The 13,322-nt window shown below is 43.7% G+C and overlaps 1 protein-coding gene across 11 annotated transcripts in view; it reads right to left on the bottom strand.

Moving 5' to 3' along the window:
• Positions 1–13,322, bottom strand: part of sox5 (SRY-box transcription factor 5) — a 176,473-nt gene that overhangs the window by 14,446 nt on the left and 148,705 nt on the right. For 10 of the 11 annotated variants that reach the window (XM_058076812.1, XM_058076813.1, XM_058076816.1 and 7 more), the window contains 3 exons: positions 8,298–8,424; positions 6,142–6,227; positions 1,410–1,574 (listed from right to left, as the gene is read on the bottom strand). In XM_058076812.1, coding sequence (XP_057932795.1) covers positions 1,410–1,574; positions 6,142–6,227; positions 8,298–8,424 — 378 coding nt within the window. The remainder of the gene's footprint in view (positions 1–1,409; positions 1,575–6,141; positions 6,228–8,297; positions 8,425–13,322) is intronic. The other variant, XM_058076808.1, reaches the window with a different exon arrangement.

Genomic DNA, 13,322 nt, shown 5'->3' with positions numbered 1-13,322 from the left:
GTGAATCACAATATTGGGGGGGGGGGGGGGGGGGGGGGGGTTTGATGGCGCTATCAGAGTGATGATATAGTCTCCTTTTTAACCAACACATATTGAAATCAAGGTTTAATGGTCTTTTAGGGCATCTCACTTGTCACCAGTGTGCCAAATTGCAGGGTTGTTCCGTTGCACTTTGTCGGGAAGTTTCTCATATGCGGGTTTGTCACGTGAAGGTGTTTCCATAATATAGTGCTTTCTACTGAATTGTCATAGCACACACAGTGGTCCGATACAGTTAGGTAGTCAGGTGTGTGTGTGTGTGTGTGTGTGTGTGTGTGTGTATGGATGGCTGGTCAAGGTCCCAAAGGCTGACCACATATTCATTGAATTCCACTCGGATTCCCTCCGCCACTATTGGCCAGCCAGCCGAGAAAATGGCACAAACAGCAATACACGTCCACACTGTTTGATTTGCAGAGGTTTTATCAGGGGAGGGGGGTATTTGATAAGGGAAGAAGGGAGGGGAGAGGCAAACTCCAAACAAAAATGGACACACATTCTCAGACCATGCACATTTAGACAAACATTTGCACTGTTTTGTGTTGTCACACACACACACACACACACACACACACACACACACACACACACACACACACACACACACAAAAGCCAGCAGATTTCCTCCACCTTGTCAATGATTACAAAACTGTGCTTATAATTGAGTCTGTAATTCTTGATATGATTTACAGCAAGTGCTTGTTGTAATACAATCACCATCCTCTTGTACAGCTTCAACTCAGCCAAGGATGCAACTTGGCCAATTTTCACTGAACTGAGGGGGTGGTGGGGGTGCGGCAGGAGCCAAAAAAATAACTAATTGAATTTTGGGGCTGTTCCATTCACCAAAAACAACAAAAAAATCCCAGTGGGATTTTTTTTATAAATTAAATTTGGAGGAGGAATGTGCTCCACACTGTGCCCTTCTTGTTCATTTATTGTTACACATTTCCGTAGGTGTCTTCTATTATCACTAATAGAACTGACTGTCTAAGAGTCTTACATTAATATCATATTATGGTATGTCCACTAACTAGCATATACATATTTTACTCAATTACATTATATTGTGAAATTAAATTTAAATTTAAAAAAGGGGAAAAAAATCACCAAAAATAGTAAATATTTAAAAAATACAAAATGGCTAAATTTCAAAAAGAATTATATACAATACAACAATAAAATTATATACAATTAAAAAAAGATATTTTTTTGAAATCTTTTTAATGAGCGCGATTCATGGAAGTTGGTGGACATTACCGCCCCCTACAGGACAACTCTAATCACAGTATCGTAATTTCTATAGAAAATCCACTGGCTTTTCTAGTATTCCCACACAAATACACACGATACAAAGGACTCATTTTTACCTTGGTCTTGTTTGGTAGCGGGGAGTTGCGTCCCTTGTCGCTCTGTGAGTGTGTGTTGCTGGGTGGGGAGTGTGTGCCCAGGTTGGCTTGGGATGCCAGGCTGCTTCCATGCTGCTTGGCCCCGGGGGAGACCTGCATGGCAGCCAGCTGAGCTGCGTACAACTGCTGCAGTGTCAGAGAGGGGCGTGGAGGGTAGAAAAAGGAGGAGAAGGGGCAACATGAATAAATGAATACTGGAGAGCACACAAACAAAAACTAAAAAGCTGGAGAAAGAAGAAGAAGAGGCCATTAGTGGCCGAGCTTGTGTTTGTGCGACACGGCAAGCTAGAAAGGGACATCACTACTGTACACCCCCTCCTTCTCTCACTCCCCCATGGGAGAAGCGCTAACAGCCACTCTGGCAGGCCCAGAGATGGCGATGTCCCCTCCAGGTGCATCGTGGGAGAAAGCAAAAACATTCAGGATATTGAGGTCATGCCGTAGAGCGTGTGTCTTGCTCAAGGTGAAAATAAAAATTAAAAAAAACTGTCCATCGGGCCATTTTTCACTCTTAATTAAAGTTGCTTTAAGAGGAGAACAAAACAGATTCACGCCATTCTCTGCGCATTAATTAATTCCAGCACGATGTTGTTGCAATAACACCAAAAAGTGTTTGGCCAATCCAACAACTTGGAAGGCGCTTCAATATTCCTAAACACTCTTTCATGTCCGCTAATACAAATCTCCTAGATGCCGCTTGCTAGAACCGCCGTGCCGCTTCTGAAGTGTTTTTTTTTTAAATAGTTATGATTGTTATTATTTATTTCTGATGGAGTTTTTTTTGTCTGGAAGGCAACCGTGCTGTTTTTTTTCCTTCTTTTTTATAGTTTAACTTCCGTCCTTCTGTCGAGGCTTGGCTGCCGTCCACTGGCGTCAAACAAAGGCTGGTTTATGCAAATGGCCAAGGAAGAGCTGCTCTCTCTCCTTCTCTTCTTCCTGTCTGTTTGCACCTCTCTCTATCAGCCTTGACAGCCGCTGTAAGTCCCGATCCCTCTGCTGTCTTAATACACTCCTCATTGACAAACAAGAGAAATGAGACAATCCAGCTGCACATGCATAAACGTCAGCAGCTCATATTTGAATGTGTCGCAACACACGCTCCACTTTATTTCAGAATAAGAGCACTTGGAAGACAAAGATATATCAGCATGAAATGTAATTGGGCGTGGAATACCTGTCAGCCCTTTTCTCGGGAATCTTCATTATTTTGCCCTCCCCACCCCCGCTGAAATCCAATCAATCATGGCATTCATACGGTTCCATTTTTCGTACGCTTCGATTTTCGTCCAACTAGTTATTATGTGCGACTGCTAAATAAGCCGCCACAGGGCCAAAGAAGGTTGACAACTTGATAATGAATGTGAGAAACACGACTCGCCAGGATGTACCGGAAGACCACATCAACATGAAGTTTGTCTTTTATAATTATTTCACATTGTTTTATGCACATAAAACTATAATTGCTTACAGTAAAAAATATTTTCTGTTCATATATTACCGTTTGGAACTATTGACTAACTTAAGGTTAAGTTCCCATGACCAAACAATGTGCATCCTATATGAAAAAACAAAGACAGGAAGTTGCACCCATTCCAAAATAAGAGAGAACCTAAATAGTAACCGGACTGCTGCACTCCAAGAATGTGGCTGTAATGTTTTATATATTCAGTTCATATTCATGCCGTTGGACTTTAGAACATCTGCCACACTCAGAGGGGAGGAAGTATAATTGAGAAACAAGCAGCAGACAGGAAGTGCCGCCGCGGATGTGCATACCAGCGGGGATTCGAGTGGGTTCTGGTGGTCCAGCTCGCTGAGATCAGATCAGCTTCAATTAGCTGCGCTGTGGCTCAGTGAAGCCTCCCCACCCTTCACCCCTCCTCCCACCAGCCAGCCCCCCCCTAGCGAGCGGACCACAGGCAGTGTGTGTGTGTGTGTGTGTGTGTGTGCTGCCATATTCGGACCAGTGCTTCAAAGGCCTCTTTATTTGTGGGCTGAATTGAGTTCCATTACAAGGCCAGCTCCCGTCACTCAAAGCTTGCTCAATGGGCCGGCGAAGCAATCACACACACACACACACATATGTGCACAAACACACACATGCTCGCCACAGAGGGCAGAGACATCGCGGAGTGCGCCCAGAGCGTCGCCACAACGGCATGCATGTCAACAAACAGGAAGTGACAGCACATAGCCCCCTGGGGTGACTGGAGGAGCACAAGCCCAGTCACACACACACACACACACACACACACAAATCAACACATAAGGGGGAATGCAATCATAGTTGTTGGATGAGAATAAGGAATTTGAAATGTCACTCCTAAGTCGCGCGTTTGAACTCTAATCCCCTAATGCAATGGCAATCTGCATACATATCTGTGTGTGTGTGTGTGTGTGTGTGTGTGCAGGCAAGCATCTCCAGTCTATTGACAGGAGGCCAAAAGGTGACTTGTGAGAATAGGCTGTGTGCTATTATGTGTGTATTGTGCACATTTTCATCACATATAATCATCTTGTGTGTGTGTGTGTGTGTGTGGTGTGAGAGAGTGAGGGAGAAAGAGAGAGAGAGAGAGAGCGAGAGAGAGAGAGAGAGAGAGATGCTCCCCAATCAATAATCTGCAGTCTCTTTAGTCAGATTACCAGGTCATTCACCCTTTGTTGTTAGCGGCGCTTCAAATGAGGCAGCCATTGTTGACATGGACACTGGAGACTATTGTATGGAACTTAATGGATTCCTCACTGTCTGCTGCTCGGTCTATCTGACTTCCTGTCTGTCTGCCCACTTGTGGGATTGTTGGGACTCGGAGACCAGAACAGAAAAGAAGCTGGGATCTATTTTAAACATTTTACAACCATGAATGACGTAATAAGGTCAGAAATTAAGACTCAGAGACGGCCATTTTTTCATACCGTGCTTAGCAGTAATCATAATAATATAGAATTAGCAATGTGATAATCTGATCTATATGTAATATATCTCTTATTAGGTTTCTCTGTGTAACCTAATAAAGTGCCTTGTGAGCATGTGTCGATTTCTGAACCTATTTTTCCCAAATACATTGATTTCCTGACTTTCTATGATGTTTTTTTTTACTATCTCCTCTCCCGCCCGCCTGCCCGCCCGCCTGTCTGTCTGTCTGTTGTTCGCCTGTCGTCCATTTCTCCGGTGTACAGTGCGGTAATCCAGGACAATATGTTCCAACATCTGCCTCTCCATATGATGCCTGACCCACGCCATTGACCCTCTTTAAACCACACACACACACACACACACACACACAATTCTCCTCTTCTTGCTCTCTGTTTTGATGGCTAAATAACTCTACCTTTCCCCCCTCCATCCGCGCCTCTCTCTTCCCTGCCTAAGTGCATTTGTATTTCCTTCTAATGTCCATTTGTGTGGATAATATCAATAATATCAAAGGTCAATCAGGGAGCCAGATTAATACAGTCTAATGCACAATGTCACACTCATCCCCCCCCCAGATTTAGATGCTAAATACCAACCTTGTCCACGCCATTGCCTTGAAAAACATTGCAGGATTCGGCACTTAAGCTCCATTGAGTGTGACTTCTATCAACGTAGAAAGAGCTTTAAATCATTAGGCGATTAATACATGTTTCTAAGAATGGCGCACCACTCAAAGGGATGCTTTTCTCTCGGTGGTATTGTGGCTTTCCATGAATTGAGGACAAGAACAAGGCCGTTATTTCTATTCACCTATACAATCATATCCAAAGATACAGTTTTATATAAGGAGAAAATGGCTGATTCGGTCAAAGTCAACTTTATTCTTCTAAATTAGTGCTAAGAAGTCAATTGTATGCATCGCAGCAATATGGTGATGTGCAGTATAGCTGTTATGAAGCTATTATCTTCTGATAATAAATACATTACAATGAATATATAATGGCCCATTATAGGGTTTTCGATGTAGATGTATCCATAGACACAATCTAATGAGGTGCATTATGTATTATTGTGGTTGCACTTTATAGGGGTGGAGCATGGCACTAATAGATCAAACCAAACTAGTGTTGCTATGGTGACCTAAAGGCCACAAAAGCAAAAGAAGCACCTTATCACATGGGATGATCCCGAAAGAAATCCTCCCATATTTAGACTTTTAGTACTTGTGTGTCGGCCTGCAGGACAAATCTCGGACAAAGCCTTAATCTCAAAATGTGTGTGTGTGTGTGTGTGTGAATGGACGGAAGATGTTTTTTAGCGCTTGGTGGACAAAGCTGAGATTTTAAGTGCGGCGGCGGAACACAGTGGAACATATGGACGACGAGATTGAAGCAGTGATCTGAGGACATTACACACACACACACACACACACACACACACACACACACACACTCTCAAGTCATAATGAAATCAGCGATGGCGCTGGGAAACGTTCTCACTGATAGAATTTCACACAGCTTTCCGATTCCTCCCTGTAGTGCCGAACATATGTAAGGGCGGGCGTGTTTGGGCTAACAGGTGCACATGTATTACACGCACTCTGCTTGAACTTTGACCTATATTCTCTCACGACAGCAAGCGTGTGAAGAGTGAGAGGCGTGTGAAGAAATGTCGCCTTATGTGATGTGCATGTGACAGGGCAGCTGTGAGTGTATAGTATCGTATACTATTGAACAGGGGTACCGCAGGGTACTGAAGTAGTCCCACTAGAACTCTTACCTGGAGCTGAAGGGGTCCTAGGCCTGGTGTGGCGGCTGCAGCGGCAGCCATTGTTGTGGGGATGAGCTGGAGGGGGTATGGGTCACCTGTAGACACGACGCCATTTAGTGTGCAATGCAACCTAACATGATGCAATACAAGATGACAGTAACAAAATGACAAAAGTACATAATGTAGCCTCTTAGTATTCATTACAATCTGCGTCTTTTGATGTCATTTTAACAGGAACATGAAGCAACTGTAAAATCTTGTTTTTCCGCTTTTTTCCCCCTCGCTAAACGTCCCTCCCATCAAGAAGAGTCGCTCTGCGCAGCTGTTAAAGCTGCCCTTTGTGTGCAGGGGCCTTAATGAAAAGCCTGATTGTGTGTCTTCCTCCCTAATACCCTCTGACAAAGAGCACGAGGTGAGGGGATTCTGATAAAGCAAGGCACCCAGTGTTGTAATTAAGAGCCGCCATTGCCGATTGTAGCACCCGCCTCCTAGTTTTTTTTATCCTTTCTGTTCTCCTGCTGTATTGTCATCGCCTTCTCCTCTTCTCATGTACTTTATTTGTATTCATATTCATATTTTATGATTAGAATTACAGTTTGCAGTGATGTAAAATGGCACTGCCTCACATTGAGAGCTTGGCAGCGTTTAATCAAAACTTGCATGGATTACATCGTGCGGGTGTACCTAATGTTGTGGCCCGTGCACATGCCCACCCCCCCTCCTGATTAATCTAGATATGGACAAAGAAGGGCAAATAATAGGAGAAGGTAGGAGAAAAGTGTGGCTTGATAGTGATTGTGGAAAAGGTGCAGATAGGCTTTGCTGTAATTACTCTGCAGGAGAGGTGGCAGGGGCCACTTTAATGTACTTAATTGTAATGCAAAGTACATGTGAATGTGTGTGGAATTAAGTAACACTAAAAAAGTGCCCACTCACTGCACTGGAGAGGTGTCACAAGACAATTTCACCAGACAAGACTCGATTTTACACATTACTTTTAGTAAAAGTACAAAAATATCTAATTGAACTTCTACTATGTTAGATTCTTCTGCATTCTTCTGTGTGTATGCTAGCGGCCCCGCCTCCACCCGCCGAGACGAAGAGACCGTATAGCTGACACGGTGAACTCTCTTTGTGCCTGTTTGGAGGCGGGGGAGACGAGGAAAACAGACGCGTATGCACATGACAATGTATTGAGGCAAGCAAAATGGGCAAGTTTATTTTCATTTATTGTGTGATTAATTTATTATTTATTTATTTTTGGTCGTCCCAGACCTAGCGCCCACGAGACATCCCTTCACGTAAATGTTCTTGCTCTCGCACACTCCAACACTGGGCTTGATAATGATGAATTCTAGTCCAAAAATATCACTAAATGTACATTTTTATTAGAAATCCTTAGTGCATGCTGTTTTCATCTACTGGGTTTGGGTCTAGGGACTGGCCAAGGCTGCAAAAAGACAAAACCCATCACTTGACCGTGTGTTTAGGTGGGCTCCAAGGGGTGTGGGTGGCGCTAATTAAAATGAAACGGACTTGTTTGGCAAGCTGTGAAATTCTAGAAGAGGCTGGGGAAGTCTAAAGCTTCGATTTGTGTCACTATTTATTTTTTGGTGTTTGCTATATGGCAAAAAGCATCCCTGGCTGCCACGCTTATGTGTGTGGGCTGTGTTGGAACCCCATTCTGGCTGCGTCCCGTGTTAATGTGAGGAGAACCTGGGGCAGGTCACATTACCACCCCCCTCCCTACTTTGCTATAACCCCCCATGGAGCATTTATTCCCAGCATTCCCCTGGCAAGTGCCCATCTCTCTCTTCTTTCTATCGCTCTCTCTTTATCGTGGTAAACAACACATTGCTACACAGCCGGAGCGTGATAGCCAAAAAAAAAAGGAAAAAAAGTCCTGTTGCTTTTAAAAATCAAAAAATAGAAGACAAATGGAAGGAGCCAACAGGAGAAGGCAGATAAGTAAACAACAGGGGTGCATTGAGACTGTTTTATATGGGCACGCGTGGGAAAACTCTCTGTATTTATTTATGTATTGATTCAGTTTTAATTTAATTTGACGTCATCATAATATATAATAAAATATACATGAATATCTATATTTTTTGTACTATTTATTTGGATTTCTAACTTTAAAAATATATATGAAGGTAACTCACTACAGCCAGGTTTGTAGTTGAAGCCCGGGGGCATGAGGAAGCCCTGCTGGGCCGCCGCGGCCGCCAGGGTCCTCTGGTCAGGAGGAAAGACGGGAATCATCAGTGGCGGGAGTTGGCCCTGGACCTGCTGATGATGGAGGCAGGAGGAGGAGGAGGAGGAGGAGGAGGGAGAAAAAGGGGAGAGAAATGGAGATAAATGTTAGAATGCAATATCATCCTTTCTCATGTTCTGCATGCATTCAGGCTCATATAGATCATGTGACATATGGAGCACACATATTCCACACACACACTTTCTGGAGTGTGGACAGTTCTCAGCAGCTGGCCTTCTCCTTTTTATTTAAAAGACGATGCTCTTCCATTGAAGCCAGTCTCACACACATTCAGACATAACCATATCGGCGCACTCTTCGGCACAGAGCCATATGACTTCACAAGGTTTCGGAGGATTTTAAAAGGAGAAGAAGAAAAAAAAAACTCCTCCGATCCGATCGGGCGTCTTTGGCAGTGAAGCCAAGAGAGGAAGAGAGCGAAGAAGAGAGGGGGAGTCAGAAAAGGAGAGAGAGAGAGAGAAAGCATAGCAAGTATAGGAGACAGATGGTTGCACAAAACAGAGCGCTGCCAAAAACAACGCACAAAGAAAGCTTGTGCGTGTATGATGGACGGACGTACAGTTTGAGAGATGGAAGAAAGGTGATAGAGGGAGGACAAAAAAAGACACAAGCTGCTTACAGATAGAGACGGAATAGGAATTAATAACATTAAAATGTTTACTTCCCATTTTGTTATTTGTTTAAAGGTTGTGCGATGAATAAAACACAGCACATTATAGCAAATAATAATTGGAGAGCAATCTGATTAGACACTTTGTGTTTGGTATCGTTGTTTGTATCGTGATGTCGGGTAGTGCGGCAGGGATATTATGAAGGGATATATACACCACATTTCAAAGCTGTATGCAGAATATACTGGACCGTATCAGTCAGAAGGCTCAACCGAGAACTAGTTAAGAATGCAGTTTGCCTACACAGCTTATTAGCTAACCTTTTGCACACCACTACGTCTCCCAAGCACCAAGACAAGAAAAGACCAAATGAATATCATAAAAAGGTATAAAATATAAGAATATAAGGAGAAAAATGTATATTTATGTATGCAAGCCAACAGGTGGCACGAAACATCCTCTCCCCGAGCAAGTCGGAGCTTTTCTCCCTGTCACTCACACACACCGCGTCATATTTTACTTTCTAAGCAGCTTACATGTTTCTGCGAGATCCCATCCTGCAACCTTACGAACTGTTATGTTGTATAAAAACAAGTCATAAGTGCACATTTCACTTTGAGGCGATTGGACCTTTCGCCCTCCTCTCCTCCATCTCTCCCCTCCTGTGACACCCCCCGAATAGGATAATAGGCAGGTAAAAGCTGTCTGATGTGGAAAATTGATGCTGAAATGGCGCAATCATAAAGATGCGGCGAGCGGCATGGTATCATCAAGTCACATTTGAGTGATACGGGCACTTGAAGTGGTTGTTTAGTAGTAAAATGCTCAGTTTTACCTGCATGTGTGTGTGTACAGTAAATGCTGTGTGTGTGTGTGTATCCCCTTGTATGCTCCCGTGTGTCGGCATGCCAACAACACTGTAATCAAACTATCCCCGGCTCAGGGGACTTGTGTTGCCTTCAAAAAAAAAACAAAAAAAAAACCCAAACAATAATTACAGCAGCATTTTGGTTAACCATAAACCATGCTCGCCTTGTACGATCAGAAAGCGAGAGGCGTTCCAGCGCGGCGCTCGGACAGGACCCCCGCGGGGACGAATCACAGGCAGAACAGTTCCGCTTTGCCTTTCAGGCCTAATTGGACATATGCTGGAGTGGAGCTGGCTAGGGATACTGTAATGCGCCGTAGGGAGGAGGAGATAGGAGATAGGAGACAAGGAGACACACTGACATCTGTGTGACTTCCTTTCATTGCAAATGAAAATATCACATAAGATCCTTTAATAGTGCTCAAAAAAAGGACTGTGTACAATAGGCAGACATGAATCGCCTTACAGAGATGGAGTACAATGAATGTGATTCTCTACAATGGGAGAAAAGGATCAAGCAACAGTGGAGAGGAGAATAATTCCAACCCATATGTTGCTGTAATAATAGTCGACAGAGCAGCTGCTGGGCTGCTCGGTGGCACCACATGCAAGGCAATGGGTCATGGTGAGGTGAGAAACCCTAAACTTAGCTACTGTATGTACTAAAGTATTGGGACTCATGCTCATTTCCACCTATAGGAAGTAAATGGAAGACGATATGGCAGCTTACACTCATCCACTGAGACTTTATGCAATATTTTTGAGAAGTTGTGGGAAATTGCCCAGAAAATGGGTTTGAGGTCAAAGTTCCTGTGTTCTCACACTAAATTCATGGAGCGTCCTAATTTTTTTACATGACTGGGGCGAAATGCTTTGAAAGACATGCTCAGATACGTGTAATACAGATATCAGTCAAAGTTTGAAAATCATTGTACAAACGGTCAGTGGCTTTTTCAATTAGTTAACACCAATCCATTTTAGTTGATGGCGTCTATGTTTTTCAACCAATTTTGCTCAGATCTCAGAAATCTCCAAAAGGTGTAGTATACCAAATTTCATATTGATTTGGCTAAACAGACAAAAGTTACAGCAGGGTAATTATAAGAGAGTATTGAGCGGTGTGAGAAGTTTCAAGCCAGTCCGACTTTTGGGGGTCCAACTTTGCGGTTTAATAACAGCGCAGTCAGGAATGATAAGACCACCCTTGTTTCTTCAGTTTCTTGTTCATTTTAATGCCTGGCACAACTAAAGGCACCTTTACCTGGACACATTTAATGACATAATGATTGTATCACTCATTAAAATGATCAATAAACTGAAGAAAAAAGGGTGGTCTGAAAATTGCTTCCATGACTGTACATACTATAAATAAAAGGGGTCTCACAAATTTAAAACATGACAACATTTCTCATTCAAATAGGCCTAGGACAATAATTAATTAATCACACAGTAAATGAAAGTCAACATTATAATTTTGCTGGCTTCAATACATTGCCATGCGCATGGCTGTTTGTTCCATAGAACAACAGTATGAACTGAGTGTCATTGTCTCAATGGGTGGAGGCGGGGCCGGTAGGATACACACAGAGAGTGCTGAAGAGTGTAACGCAGTGGAAATTAAATTAGTAGATTCAGATATAGTGTCATATATTTTTTCATTGTACTTGTACTCTAAAAAGTAACGGTCAAATCTCGTCTCGTTCTTTTAGACCCGATCTCATGTCTCCTCTCTTACAACTCTTCACACTTAAGTCACTATTCCTGCAAATGTCCACAATGCGATACCTTCAAGTGGATTCAGACTTATGCTGCTGAGAGGGACAGGACTCTCCGTAAAAAGCGAGAAAGAAGAGTTGACAGAAGGAAAGAGACACTTGTGTTGAGAAAGCGAGGCCAGATCCATCAGACAATCTCCACATCTCACGTCTAAAGAGAGTAGGCACATCTGAAAAACGGCAGGCACTTTGGGGAATAACACTCTCCTCAGCTTCTCTTTCACATCAGTCCCAAAGTGAACATGAAAACCTTACAACGGCACAGACAAAACATCACACCGCCGCTTCTGTAGGCTCTGGGCGGCATTGAGAATGAAGAGCTTTTAATCTTGCCAAGCCCTCCTCCACATCCAAAGCCCTGAAACAAACAAAACTGCAATAGATGGATACAGACTCCGTAAAGAAAGCGAGCGAGAAAGAGAGAGAGAGAGCAAGAAACATCTCTAATCAGTGCTAAATGTTTGCAAAAGAAAGAATATATGGAGGAAAAAGTGCGAAGTTTCACAGGGCCACAGAGGACAAGAAGAATCATCCTGGCGGAGAAGTTCTCTGCAGCAGATAGAGTGAACAGAATGAACAAGAGAGGGAGAAGGCGACACGGCGCGGGGAGCAAAGAGTTGAGAATAATTGGCAGCGAGTCGAGACTGCGTTCACCACGCGCCAGGCGGCACAGCTTGAACTTAAAGCGCCGCTGCGGCATAATGAAGATGTGGCCGCTAATTAACATATGGGGTGTGAAACAGGTTGGTTGGCACGCGGCGAGCTTTTGCAAAAAAAAAACAAAAAAAAAAACAAACTCCAAGGTAAAGTTATTATTGGGGAGTAATTAGCTCTGTGAAGTTAATGCGCTGAACAATAGCTGGCAGCGCCGCACAATATGGCCCGCATCTGAGTGCGCGAAAAAATAGCCCCCGCTAAAGTGCCAGTCCCACAGCTAAAATCTGTTGGCGACCATATGCTTCGGCAATTAATGCAAGACCCGGGTGACCTTTTGCTGAAGAGGGGAGAGAACCAATAATTAATTTGAAACGAGAAAGAGCTTTCGCTATCAGTGTATTAACTTTCTATGAACGAGAGCCATGAGAGACGGGGATTTTACGCTGCATTGTTTTGACTAAATTCAGGCGACAAAGGTATAAATTCATTAATCATATTCAAGAGCCACAGACGGTCACCAGTCTCCTGTCTCGTCATGTTCGGTTTGGTTAAAACATGTTGAGACACCAACCAGACAACTATACTATCCTATACGACAAACTGCATTGGAAGTGCTCTCTTTTTAAAAGTCGATTTTAGAAGGTTTTCGACTGAAATAAAAAAAAACGGCGGCACAGCGGTCTGGTGGTTAGTGCGCAGACCTCACAGCTAGGAGACCAGGGTTCAATTCCCACCCTCGGCCATCTCTGTGTGGAGTTTGCATGTTCTCCCCGTGCATGCGTGGGTTTTCTCCGGGTACTCCAGTTTCCTCCCACATTCCAAAAACATGCTAGGTTGGCCACTCCAAATTGTCCATAGGTATGAATGTGAGTGTGAATGGTTGTTTGTCTATATGTGCCCTGTGATTGGCTGGCGACCAGTCTAGGGTGTACCCCGCCTCTCGCCCGAAGACAGCTGGGATAGGCTCCAGCACCCCCCGCGACCCTCGTGAGGAAAAGCGG

The sequence above is a fragment of the Doryrhamphus excisus genome, chromosome 7 (genome assembly GCF_030265055.1).
Source record: "Doryrhamphus excisus isolate RoL2022-K1 chromosome 7, RoL_Dexc_1.0, whole genome shotgun sequence".
In the NCBI taxonomy this organism is placed as follows: Eukaryota; Metazoa; Chordata; class Actinopteri; order Syngnathiformes; family Syngnathidae; genus Doryrhamphus; species Doryrhamphus excisus.
This window is presented reverse-complemented; position numbering and strand designations above follow the sequence as displayed.